Below are 14,273 nucleotides of genomic sequence, written 5' to 3'. Positions count from 1 at the left end.
CTTCAATACCAATCCATATCCACATCATATAGAACCAATGCATTAATTTCCTTCTTTTTTTTTTGTACTATTTTCAGGTCTGACCATGTGTTACCAGAGACCATCGGTGAATCACAATAATTTGGATCAAAAACCCACACATTCGCCACCGTTGCATTCACCACATGGCCATAGATGGAATGAGCCATATTTTGACGTAACTATGCCAAAGAATATCACGTCACTTGTGGGAAAGTCTGCATATTTGGGATGTCGTGTAAAACATTTAGGAAACAAAACGGTATGTGTGTGTGTGATGATTGATTAATCCTTTTTACACCAAAAAGGACTTTTTTTTATGATTCATAGGAAAGAATTTAAAAAACATATAAAAAAGGATTAAGGTTTTGAGATGGCACGTGAATCAGTTACCTACAAATTGGAATGAAAAATAGATGTGAAGAAGTCAGGTGTAGCTTAATTATAAGTGGGCTCTTAAACCGCCATTCAAATACCATTATTCTAATTCTCACTCATCCTTTAAAAGGATCTACTGAAATGTAATATCTACTCGAACTATTTAGGTACTTTAGATAGTATAGAAAAATCAGTAGACACGTTTCACAATGACTACTACTAAATTATTTAGGATAAAAGGTTCTTATACCCTAGAACGTGCCAGGAGCCAAGGATACCGTTTATGGGTCTCTTTGGTAATTATTGCGATTTTTGTCTCTTCTATTAAAATAGTTACCCAAGGTCAATATAATAATATTGTATATGGTCACTTACCTTGTTGATAAGAATTAATTCGATTGGAATTTGTTTTTTTCGAAACAATTGACTCTAGAGTCTTTCTAGAGTATAGTAAAATTGCGTGCTTGTATGTAATTAATAGATAGAGTTGTGGATACCTATACTGGAAGGTAAAAGATATGTATTTTTTCGTGGGAATTGACAGAGCTGTTAGTTTATTATGTTTTGATTTATTTTTTATGTCGTTTTTATTTTTTTCCTAAAAGGGTTTATAATTATATTGAAGTCAACACTGTATTAGGTAAAATGAAATGGATTTTTAAGTAGCAAGCAATTTTTCAGAATTTGTTTCAACGTTTCATTACTTATTTTTCAAATTGAAGTAAAATACCAATACTCCTTAAAGTGTGTTTCTTTAAACTATTTGTCCTTTTCATATCAAAGAATTTTTCCATTTTTCAGAATTGTTGATTGCCGAAATGTCAAGCAATGCATTGATTTTGATACACGTGGTATTATTTTCTTTCTTTTCAATCATTTAGTTCTTCCAATGAATTTTGAAGCTATTTATATAATTTCTTTGAATCAAAAATCAGTATGCATGTTTTTTGATATTTTAAAATCGTTATTTCAATTGAAATGAGCACCGATCATACTTGTTACCTTTTATTTTTATTATTTTTGATGTCTGATTAAGTCTTTCTAAATTCTTTACTGGAAAATTCTAAAGAAATTTTCTGAACATTAAAAGTCAAACTCAAAGTTTCCATTTTTTAATTTTAAGTCTATTTACTTTGTTAGCAGTTTTAGTAAAAACTTGAAATGAGAAATTCTTGAAAAAAAAAAATCATTTCAATGAACTTGAGTTTTCTTCGAAAATCTAAAGTCGTATTTTTTAGTTTGAACGATATCTGAATTGGGACTCAAAAGCAACAAGGAACAATAACATTATTGAGATGTCAAGTGCTGACATTTTGAAAATTTATTCAAGTACCTGAAGGATACATATGTGTGACAAATTTTTATATGAATTCGATATGCATTATAGAGTATATTTTAGTAAAATATTGATCTCGTTAACCCTGGAAAATATTTTTTTTACGAAATTTCAGGTCACAAAAATAATATTTTCTAGTTGCTCAAGAGAAAATTTTATCACAAACGTGATTTAATAAAACAATCGCTCTCATACATGATATATCTACTGAAAATTTATTAAAAGTCGAAAAAACATGCAAAATTTCTTTGAAAATAAATTTTTTAAAATTAAAAAAAAAAATGCTTTAAAAAAAATTCTTCAAAGATTCGTCATATTTGAAATAGAAATAATAACAATTTGTGAAAAACTTGCAATAAAGTTTAATTTCAATTACATTTTGAATATTACAAGTTTTTGATTGAACAAAAAAAAAAAAGAAATAAAAAAAATGTTCCACATACGCCGTAGTGACCTTGTAATTTTTTTGTATTACCTAAACACTGTTTCAAATGATTTTTATCAAGAAAATGAATGCCATTTGTAGGAATTCATTGAGAAAAAAAATCTGAGCATCGTTAAATTGGTTTTTTTGTTATAAAACAGTTTGTATGTCATTTGAGGCATTCAAAATAATAATGGGTCAAGTTTTTCCTTGTTTGGTGTATAAAAACCTATAGCTTTTTTATGTTTGTTACCTCACAACTTTGGACTGGATGAACAAATTTTGATAATTCTTTTTGTATTCAAAAACTGGTGCCTGCAGTTCTGATAAAAGATTCCATTAGAAAACCATAAATACTAGTTTCGATCCATGGAAGTCGGTTTTGTTTTTTTTGATAAAAATGATTTATTGGAGACTCTTGGAGGGGTTTTTGGAAATAATTTTTTTAACCAAAACTTATGTTCCTGTCATATACACATTTTGTATATTTTATCAAAAAAAAAGGCTCCCAATGATTTTGATACAAAATCTTGATGATTTTCTTTTTTCTTCAAAATCCCCGTTATTAATGGCACCTCTCATAATTTAATTTTTTTTATTTCCCACTATCTCCAGAATGACTTGTTCAACTTAAACGATTTTTGTATATTTCCTTAGTATTTTTTAACAATCACTACAAAATGGCATATCAACTTTATTTTAAAATAGTTTAAAAAAAAAAAATTATTTATAAAAAATAAAATACTGATTTTGATTTATAAATAAAATAAAAACTTTGGATTTCACTTAAGATGTTTTTTTTTTATTTTACCTTGTTACGATTTTTTTAATTTTTTTTTTGGTGGGGTTGCACTAAAAGCTTTTAATAATTTTAAAATTATACCCAAATTTACTCCTTAATCCTTACTAACTCATTAAATTTAACACTGTTCTAAATCCAGAGATTTTTGTATTTAAAATATTTCTATCTAAATTCTTAAAAAAATATATTTACATACATAAATCAGGACTAAACTAAGTAATCATTTATTACCTTTCAAAAGTTGACTTAAATATTCCAAAAAAAAAAAAAAGTAATCAATTCTCTTTCAAGACCATGACTAAAAAAATGTTTAAACAAAAAATCAGCTTCCTTTAGACAGTGACAGGGTAGAGATGAGATTCCGGCAATATAATTATGCGTTCCTTAGAATGAGCATGAGCATCACTTAAATACACACTTCAACTAAAGCAATAAGCAAGGCACAATACAAAAAAAAAATAAATAAATAAATAAATAAAACAAAACAACTGCTAAGGACAAAAGCTGCAAGTTCATCATCATTTATATTGGCAGTTGGCACTGGCAGACAGTTTCCTCAAATTGGTACTTTTCTTTCTTTCTTCGTCGTCGTCGTTCATTTTATTCTTTCGTTGTAGGTATATATTTTTTTTTTTCAGTCTCAGCAAGATATCACAACTTGTGTCTTTATTTTCCTGAGATGAATGAAACTACAAAAAAAAAAAAAAAAATAAAGAAAATATAAAACAAGGATAATGCCGACGACGACGATTTCGACTCGAATATACGAAAACTGAAGTGCTTTGCGATGACGACGAAGAGATGATGATGGAGTACAGAAAAATGAAAATGAAACATTGATGGACAGGAAGGATAAGCCGCGACAGCCATTTGCCTTTGTCAATTTTAACTGTAAACTAAGACTATATAATGCAATAAGGATATACCTAAAATCCTATAGTATAGCTTTTCTGCAATTTAAAAACCTCTTCTGGTGTTTTTTTTTTTTTGTATTTTGTTGCTGCTGCTAATAGTCATGTTGCTATGATGCCTTTGCAATAAGATTGGTAAATGATGAAAAGTCATCTAATTGACACAAGAAATTAATTATGAATTCCTCGACTTTAGGGCAAAAAAAAAAAATAAAGGATACAACTACTTCAAAGTTTTATAAATAACACTAAAGTGGTTGTTTTTTTTTTCTCGAGTGCAAATTTACACACTAAGTGCATTTAGGGATAAGAAGGAGTAGAAATGAAGGAAGTGTTAAGCTAAAAGTTATTTTTTTTTATTCAGTGGCATTGAACTGTTGTTATTTAGTTACAAGGAAATTTGAATAAAATATAGGTTAATCCTTAAATGAGATTTCCTTCACTTGAAGCTAAAGCCAAGGTCTTTATGGATTTCAATTGAAAGGCAAATAATGTTTGAAGGTGTAAAAAAGAGTTCAACTTTAAAATTCAATTCAACATAATACGTTTTTGACTATTTGACCTATCCAGTTTAAAAAAAAAAAACTTACCTCGCGGATTTAGTCAACTGGCAGATTGATCAATTTAAAATTCTGAATTTATTGTGAATTAAATTAGCCTACATTAGCATTTGGCATCCTAAATTGATTTATGAAAAACTAAAAAAAAAATAAATTGAATTATTAAATGTCACATGGATATGGCAGTTTTTTTTTTTTTTTCTGGGACATGCATAAAGGAAATTAAATTAGAAATATATATCACATTTAATTTAGGTATAATTTAATTTTGAAAGCTAATTTATATCTTTTTGTTTTATATCTAGTTTGTTTTTACAAATAAAATTACATAAAGCTATTTGAATGCTTTTTAACTGCAATTTTTTTGTTAACAATATAATTTAATGAACCATAAAAATTGATTAGGATATTAAATTAAAATATTGCTTACTTTGTACTTTTATAATTAAATGGTTTATATCATAGATTTTGTTTGTTTTTTTGTTTTTTAAATTAATTACCCACATATTATAATTTCACACATACACAGAGAAAAATATGACCCGCTAAAAACTAACAGATTGCCATATTGTTTTACCGTCCATACATTTCATAAGGAAATCTTATTAAAATCAACGATTAATAAGGTTTTTTTAAGGAGATTCCTTATTATTTTTACAGAGAAAATCTTATTAAAATTTGACTGAAAAGTAGATTTTTTTTGCAACTTAGCACTAGAACAAAAATCGCGATCAATATTTTCATGGCAGGTTGGTTCAGGTGGTAAGGTGGGCGACTAATGATTTGAAGTCTCCAGTTCGATTCCCAGCCTGGTCATCTTTTTTTTTTATTTTTTTGCAGATTTTAAAACAATAAGGAAAACCCGATTGTTTTAATAAGGTTTCCTTCTTGGATGAAAACCATAGAGAAATCTTATTGTTTTTGTTCTATTTTATGTGGTTTATTTTTCTCTGTGTAGATGATGCAAGTTTGTAGATATAAAATTTAATAATCTAAAATTAATAGCATATTTAGAAGAAAAACAAAATGATATTATGTAAATCCAATTTTACTAATTGACAAATATTTTGATTGCTTATTGCGTATAATTTGTGATTTATTTTAGTTTGTTTGCATAATTTAAATTAATTATTTTTATTTTTATTTTTGCAAAAATATATGAACAAAAAAAAAATAATAAAAGAAGAATATTTTTGACTTTTCACTTTAGGATGTTGCCAGACTTTTTTTTTTTGTATACTTTTAACCTCTTAAAAAAAAAAACTGTGTGTATATTTAAATGAACAAAAGTACATTCATAACTATAAAGTAAAACTCTGTTGCATTCTGTTTCAAAGTTTTTATGTTTACAATGTATTTAAATAAAAAATACATAAAAAAGTACGCATACGCCATAGTGAACATTTTAAACGTGTACTCTGAATTCCATGTTCAATGTAATTTTTTGAACCTTAAAGTCGGTTTACGGACGATAATTTTGTTTGTTGTCACTACCTTCTAATTTCAGCTCACGCTTCCCTAAAAACTTTCTAATAGTTTAAAAAGTATTTGTAAGCCAAAAATTATGAGAAAGAAGTTACAAAAATTGGATTGTATTTGAATTCGAGCCTTAGACCCCTGGTGCAAAAAGACAAATCGTTCAAAAGTTTAAGTCCAAACTGTTGACTATATTTACGTATAGCTATGGATTAGCCTTTAAGATGAAATTGCAATCTAAACACACTGCTTAGAGGATCAAGCGGAACGTGAGAAAAGTTTGGTTTTTTTTTGTGCATGTGCAGTCGGATTAATCAATCTTAAGACGTTATCATGCTAAAATATCATAAAATCACATTTGGGTGGGTCTAAATTTTTAAAATCAAACCGAAAAAAGCAGTCAATCGATACCAAGCAGTCTTTTAAATAAAACGCACAGTCTGTTATTAAAATTCAGATGCGAAAGGTTTAAAGAAAATTAAAAATATTATAATTTTAGGAGGGGATTACAATTTTTTTCTTGCCTTAACTCAACCTATACGCTCTAGCTTTTTGGTACGTTTCTCCCGTATATCGTTCATCTCAATGGTTGCCAACCCAAAAACATCGTTTCATAGCTTTGGTGTTCATAACTCTGGTTTTTCATAACTTCGGTTTTTCGTAACTTCGGTCTTTCATAGCTTCGGTCTTTCATAACTTCGGTTTTTCGTAACTTTGGTTTTGCGTAACTTTGACGCGCGTAACTCTGGTATTCATAACTTCGTCTGTTTCCCACTATTTTGTATGCATATGGTCCAATATCTAATAGTTTAGAAGTTGTTCATAAAGAAAAATAACAGAATAAAAAAAAAAAACAATAATACAATAATTTTAAGCGAAAAGAAAGTTTAACGTCGGATTGAATTCTAATAAGAATTAACAAATATAAAAGCAATGCAAAAATAATTTTTAATAATTAAATAATAAAATATTGTCCCAATGGTTTTTCGAATATCACCAAAAATTAAATATTTTAATGAGTTTTTAATTTTGAACTTAATAATGTCGTGCTTTTAGTGGAAACTATCTGCAGTTGTTAACTTAAGGAAATTTAGGTCCTGATGGATGATAGATCCTTAATGGTGTTGAGAGAACAATTAAATATTTTTTTCTTGTATAATTGTTTTCATTCTTCTTTTCAAATAAAATGTAACAAGAAATTTATGTCTCAAGTGAAAATTTTCAAATAAATATGCCAGAAAAACTACATGCAACATATTTTACTAGAACAAATCCCCAAGATGAACAATTAAAAGAAATACATTTTTCGTGTGTGGCGGTGTATGTTGTGTGTTTTGTTGAAAAGTCTCATTATAATAATAAATGTTGACACCATCTAACACAGTAGGTTGCATTTGTTCTTAATAACAAATTACACCATTTTTCCAAAAACAAAAACAACAAAAAATAACAGTGTGTAAATTCACACATCTGCAACAACCACTAAAGTCATTTATTTCATTGCTCTAGGGTCAACATATTCCATTAAACGTACATTACTACCCCTTGCCCCGTTATATAGTATACTTGACCTAAAAGCCATCCTACCCCTTCAGCTGAAAAAAAGACTATACCCGCACCCACAATTCAACCCACAGACAATTGAAATGACTTTTTTTTTTTTTTTGTTAGTTGGTTGGTTGGTTGGGTCGACACAAAATGTGCTCCGTTGCACATTTAGCAATAATTCCTCTTTAGTGCATACATTTATATAAATGCTGTGACAAGTACCCTTAAGCGCATAAGTAATAGATCCTCCAACACACAGCATCACACACACAACATAAAATGATTCATCTCCTGTGCATAATAGTATGGTGAAGCTCAAGCTCTCTCATCCTGCCTTTCCACTTGAATTTTTATAAAATATTTTAACATTTACCTTTTTTATTATTAAAAAAAATATATATATTTTTATTTTTTTAAGTTTTTTTTTTTTTTAATAATAAAACTATGATCTATTACTTTTTTTCCAGGTCGCATGGATACGACACAGAGACCTGCACATACTCACCGTTGGGACATACACTTACACTACAGATCAAAGGTTCCAAACATCCTACCACCGAGATATAGACGAATGGACGCTACAGATAAAATGGGCACAGAAACGTGACGCCGGAGTGTACGAGTGCCAACTATCCACCCAACCAGTTAGAAGTTTTTCGGTAAACTTAAATATTGTTGGTAAGTTTTAAATTTTTTGTAACAACTTTTTTTTTTATTGTTGTTGTTGTTGGTTGTTGTTGAAAGAAATGAATGAACTGTAAAAATAGAAAAATACGTGTTCATTTGTTAAAGTTGGGACAAAAAAATATATTTAATTTGTCATCAAGGTTAGGTCAGTGAAAAAGAAATATATATATATAGAAAAAAGGACACTTTTCATCTGTCAGCAAGCGATACAATGTTGAAATGAGCATGAGTAGCAGGAGTGGATTTGAAGACGACTGGGCCTTAAAGGCATAAAATTGCAGATTTATAAAGAAAACTGGAAAATTTGGAAAAAGAAACATAAAACATTGATATGTAATAAATAAAACAAATACCCTTAAACATTATGCGGACAAACCTACCCTATAATGATATTAAATTACAATTTTTCATAAAATATACGAATTCATGACAAAAAAAAAACCCTTTAGCGTTATGAGAGTTCCTAAAATCCGAAATCTTCTTAAAATGAGAAAAATTCGTAACCCGTAAATACTCTTTAGTGTCAAAAGACTTCCTAAAATTTAAATTCTTCAAAAAAAAAGACGAATTTATGCTTCAAAGATATCCTATAGCGTTTTTAGACTGCCTAAAATCAAAATTCTACATAAAATGAGACAAATTCATGACACAAAAATACCCTTTAAAAATACAAGTCTTCCGAATATAAAATTTTTCATAAAATTAAACAAATTCTAAGAACAAAATATGAAATCAATATTCTTCATAAAATATACGAATTCGTTGTAAAAAATCAAATTTATACAAGAATTCCTAAAATTCAAAATCTTCATAAAATAAAAAAACATTCGTAATCCCTTTAATACCCTTTAGTGTCAAAAGGCTTCCTTAAATCAAATTTTTTCATAAAATGAGACAAATTCATGTCAAAAAAAAAATACCCTTTAGCGTTATGAGAGTTCTTAAAATCAAAATTCTACATAAAATGAGACAAAATCACAACACAAAAATACCCTTTAAAAATATAAGACTTCCGAAAATCACATTTTTTCATAAAATTGTACAAATTCCTTACCAAAAAGTACCCTATATCGATATGAGACTTTCTAAGAACCAAATTTTTCATAAAATGAAAAATATTCATGGCAAAAAATACCCTATAAAAAATGAGACTTCCGAAAATCAAAATTCTTTATAAAATGACACAAATTCTTAACAAAGAAATACCCTTTAGCAATATGAGACTTCTATAAATCAAAATTCTTCATAAAATGAGACAAACTCATGACAAAAAATACCCTTTAACAATATGAAACTTCCTTGAATCAAAATTCTTCATGAAATGAGACAAATTCGAAAAACAAAATACCCTATAACAATATGAGACTTCCATAAATCAAAATTCTTCATAAAATGAGACAAATTTAACTAAAAATACCCTATAACGATATGAGACGCCCATAAATCAAAATTTTTCTTAAAATTACCCGAATTCTTTATACAAGAATACCCTAGCGTTATGATTCTTCCTAAAATCAAAATTCTTCATTAAATTAGACAAATTCATAACAAAAAAAAATACCCTATAACGAGACTCCCTTAAATCAAAATTCTTCCTAAAATCAAAATTCTACGTAAAATGAGACAAATTCATAACAACAAAATACCCTTTAACGATATGGGACTTCGCAAAATCAAAATTCTTTATAAAATGTGTCAATTTTAGGACACAAAAATACCCAATGGAAATTTTAGGTTAGCTAAATTAAAAGTCTTCATAAAATGAAAAAAAAAAAAAAAAAAAAAAAAATTAGTGACAAAAAATATCCTTAAGCGTTATGAGAGTTACTAAAATCCAAAGTCTTCACAAACTGTTAAAAGTTCGTAACATTAAAATACCATGTAGCGATATGAGGTTTCTAAAATCAAAAGGGTTCATAAAATGTGAAAAATTCATGACAAAAAATAACCCTTAGTGGCATGAGGATTACTTAAATCAAAAATCTTCATAAATTAAGAAAAATTTGTGACACAAAAGTAATCTTTATCCTTATAAAAATTCTTAAAATCAAAAGCCAATGGGAAAAATTCGTAATATGCAAATAGCCCTAAGTGATATTAGTCTTACTTAAATCAAAATTCGTTACGAAAAAATACCCTTTATCGTAATAAGAGTTCTTAAAATCAAAAGTCTGCATAAAATGAAAAAAATTAGTGACACAAAAATACCCCTTAGCGGTATGAACTGAACTAAAATAAAAAATCTCCATAAAATAAGAAAAAAATTATGACAAAAAATACCCTTTAGCTTACTTAATCAAAAGGGTTCATAAAATGAGAAAAATTTAGTAACATAAAAGCACCCTTAAGTGATATTAGCCTTCCTAAAACCAAAATTCGTTACAAAAAATACCCTTTATCGTTATGAGAGTCTTTAAAATCAAAATACTTCGTTAAATGATAAGAATTATTGACCGAAAAATACCCTGCAGCATTATGAGTCTCTTTAAAATAAAAATATTTCATGAAATAAGACAAAATTATGGTAATTCAAGTTGGGTAACATTCGCATATTAATTTTTAAACTTCTCTCCAGAAATATGTATAAGTATAAAAATTACAATTTTCTCAAAACAAATAAAAACCAATCACTTCATATTGAACTTCTTTTAATCTCAATATATACAATGAACAGTGCATGAGATGCATATAATTTAATTTTCAACAACAGCATACACAAATAAATTAACTGATTACCATAATTATTGTGCATCATATAATTTATGAATAATTGAAGATTAAATCCGCTCCTGATATTAAATCCATATACGAAGAATGTTCTGTTTTAACAATTATGCCAACATCGTCGTCGTCGTTGTCACTGTGTCGTCGTCATCATTGTCGTCATGGGACGACCTCGACAAACACCATTATTGATATACAAAAAAAAAAAAAATCATGAAAAGGACATCCTCCTTCACTACTGTACCACAACGTCAGGATATTTATGCCAAACCAGGAATGGAATGCAAAAAACCCCATCATGCCATCCACATTGACTCCAGAACAACGATGCATTGTAACATAAAACTCGAAAAAAACAGCAAAAGCAAAAAAAAAAAACATGGAATCTGATTAAGAATTGCAATGTGGTAACGATTATGTTCGAAAAAAAAATACTTATTTTTGCACGAACTGTGTTCACAAATATACCAGATTCATCCATTTAAATGTATGAGTGTGTAACTTCTTTTTATACCAGAGAAGAGTCCTTTGGATACCTACATGTTCGCGTATTCAATCCGCAGATGAATCGTTTTCAACTATATACCAACCAGCTCTATGCAATTCGATGTCGTTCTCGTAGAGCTGCACTTGAAATATACGAAATTATCCTTCCAAGTGCAATCCTCTTGGTGCTATTAACGTTCGTTTGGTTTTTTTCCTGGCTCCTTGCTCCTGCTACACATGCTTCACTTTTTTTTGTTGCCTCGCGTATATATATAAAAACCACGCATTAAAGGATAATCGCCCTCCTTCCAGTATAGTTCTAGCTTGAACATTGTGAAAAACTGGGACAATATGAACGAGATTATAGATACTGATAGTGGAAGCAGCGTATTGAAATAATAATTACCAACCTCTGAATTAATAATCTTCACATTTTTACTTAAAATTTATAAATGTGTATGTAATGTGATTGGGATATTATAGTTATGTATATATCAATTTTTTTTGTGTGAGTGTGTGTGTATGATTTTTTATGTTGATTACTTATGTAAATTATATATAAATTTCTTCAGACTCCATTGATACTGAAAAGAATAGTATTTTGCAACAATACTATAACGATGATACATTTTACATAAGCTCGGATCGTGTATATCAAGGAAGTGACGATGAATTTGCTGGACTATATGGACCAATTCAAACTGTAGCCGGTCTGTCTATAAGAAAAAAAAATTAAAATAATGCTTTTTCTTAATTTTTACTAACAAAAGTAAATTCTTGTTTTGGCTAAAGTGTGTATTTCCTTTGTATCTCTATCATAACATTTTACAGGGTGTTACAAGTTTGTTTTTGGTCTTTGATTACTACTCTATTTTTTAAAATTTACTAACAAAACTTTGTTAAATCAGAAAAGTCATCAGAATTTAGAAGCAGACTGGGGTGCTATTATTTTAAAATTTGAGTAAAAATTAAGGGTTTTGTTAATATCCAAAATTAAAAGTAGGTATCTACGTTTTTCATTCTTCAGCAAAATTTGATTAAAATCCGTTCCCCAAGCAAATCCTTAAATTTTAATGTTCAAAACTTCCAAACCAATGTGAATTGAATTCTTCTTCAATTATAAATTGATATTAAGAGTAGCTAATAGATTATAATAAACAAAATTTTTACATTTAAAACATTGTAAGGAAGTATCTACTCCAAGTTAATATTTTTTTTTACTGCTACCAAGAAAAAAAATCTTAAGGATCCAATATCTCTGACATTAACATAAAATACATCTCTTCCCTATCCGCCATTTTTAAAATAGAATAGAATTTTGCATCCTAGTTTCAAATATGGTGTAGGTACCTGCCTTTTACAGACGGATTGGGGTCAAAATTACAAAATCCTAAATCACAAAATTCCAGAATGGCGAAAATCCAGAAAATCCAAAAATTCCGAATGGAATAACGAAATCTTGATATGTTGTAGAAATGAATAATTTGCGCAAATAAGAAAAAAAATATCTAAAATTTTGGTTCACAAAGAGTATTTTAATTCTTATATTTTATTTTCGGGATTTCACCTTTCTGGATTTTTTGTTTTTTGGATTGCGGGTTTTCGGTTTTGGTTTTTTTAGAATTCTGGGTATTCAGGATTTTGGATTTTCAAGATTCAGGGTTTTCGGGAATCTAGATTTTTGGGATTTTAGGTTTTTCTGACTCAGAATTTTCGGATTGTGTCTGTCTATTTTTTTGAAATTTTTGGAAATTTTTTTGTTCAAACTTTGTTGGAGTAATTTAAGTTATAGCATCTTTACCAATTAACTAGTAAGTCAAAGACCCTCAAGACCAATTTCGTTTTTTTGAGATTTTTCTCCTAGTTAAAAAAAAATTTCAGAATTCAATTTGTATTTCAATGATGCTGATTAAATCAAACTTTAAGCCTTCCCGAGTAAAAATTGAATTCCGCCGCACCACCGCCGCACCACCGCCGCACCACCGCCGCACCACTGCCGCACCTATGCTGCAGCACGTCCGCACTATTATCAGAAATTTCTATTGCGCCGCACCACCGCACAGTGGTGCCATTTGACGTTTTTGGCGACAAAATTCATTTGCACGGCCATTTCTGGACGAAAAGTCATGAAATTTGGTACACTGAATGATTATAGTATGGAGAATACGAAAAGACTGCCAACTTTTTTTTATTCAAAATGGCGGCTCCAAAATGGCGGAAAGAATGAGGGTTAAAATAGAATTTTAATTTTCAAAACAGTATATAAGCTAGAAATTGGGCTAAATTCATGCCAAAAAGGTGTTAGATTTAAGATTTAGAACTCATAGATTCATATTCGTTACAAAAAAATCAAAAAAATTGAGAACAAAGTCCAAAAAATGCCAATTTAGTAAAACACACTTTAAGACCTCTAATTACGCTATTTCATGCATTTTTTTTTAATTTATCACAATTTTGGGATCTCTTCTATTTATGTTTCATAAGAAAATTGAAAATATTGGGGTTATATGGTTGCCAACTATGTTTTTAAGTAAATATAAGAAAACATGATATAATGAAAAGTTTCAATGTTCAATAAAACTGGGAATTTATTTTTTCCGTAAACCAAAATATACTTTTCTAATAGATTTTAGCGTTTTCAATTCAAATCCGGAGTCAAAAAAAATCTATGACGTCACGTTTCAAAGATAAAAATTAATTTTGATCTGCTTATATCTCGAAAACGTGACGTCATAGATTTTTTTTGACTCCGGATTTGAATTGAAAACGCTAAAATCTATTAGAAAAGTATATTTTGGTTTACGGAAAAAATAAATTCCCAGTTTTATTGAACATTGAAACTTTTCATTATATCATGTTTTCTTATATTTACTTAAAAACATAGTTGGCAACCATATAACCCCAATATTTTCAATTTTCTTAT

At 28.5% G+C, this 14,273-nt stretch overlaps 1 protein-coding gene across 3 annotated transcripts in view; it reads left to right on the top strand.

Annotated features, from left to right (window-relative positions):
• LOC129912345 (zwei Ig domain protein zig-8) overlaps positions 1-14,273 on the top strand; it is a 312,649-nt gene that overhangs the window by 275,062 nt on the left and 23,314 nt on the right. For 2 of the 3 annotated variants that reach the window (XM_055990561.1, XM_055990563.1), the window contains exons 2-4: positions 78-280; positions 7,921-8,131; positions 11,923-12,060. In XM_055990561.1, coding sequence (XP_055846536.1) covers positions 78-280; positions 7,921-8,131; positions 11,923-12,060 — 552 coding nt within the window. The remainder of the gene's footprint in view (positions 1-77; positions 281-7,920; positions 8,132-11,922; positions 12,061-14,273) is intronic. The other variant, XM_055990562.1, reaches the window with a different exon arrangement.

The sequence above is a fragment of the Episyrphus balteatus genome, chromosome 2 (assembly GCF_945859705.1).
Source record: "Episyrphus balteatus chromosome 2, idEpiBalt1.1, whole genome shotgun sequence".
Lineage (NCBI taxonomy): Eukaryota > Metazoa > Arthropoda > Insecta > Diptera > Syrphidae > Episyrphus > Episyrphus balteatus.
The sequence above is the reverse complement of the archived record's forward strand: the minus strand, read 5'-3'. Positions and strand labels throughout refer to the sequence as shown.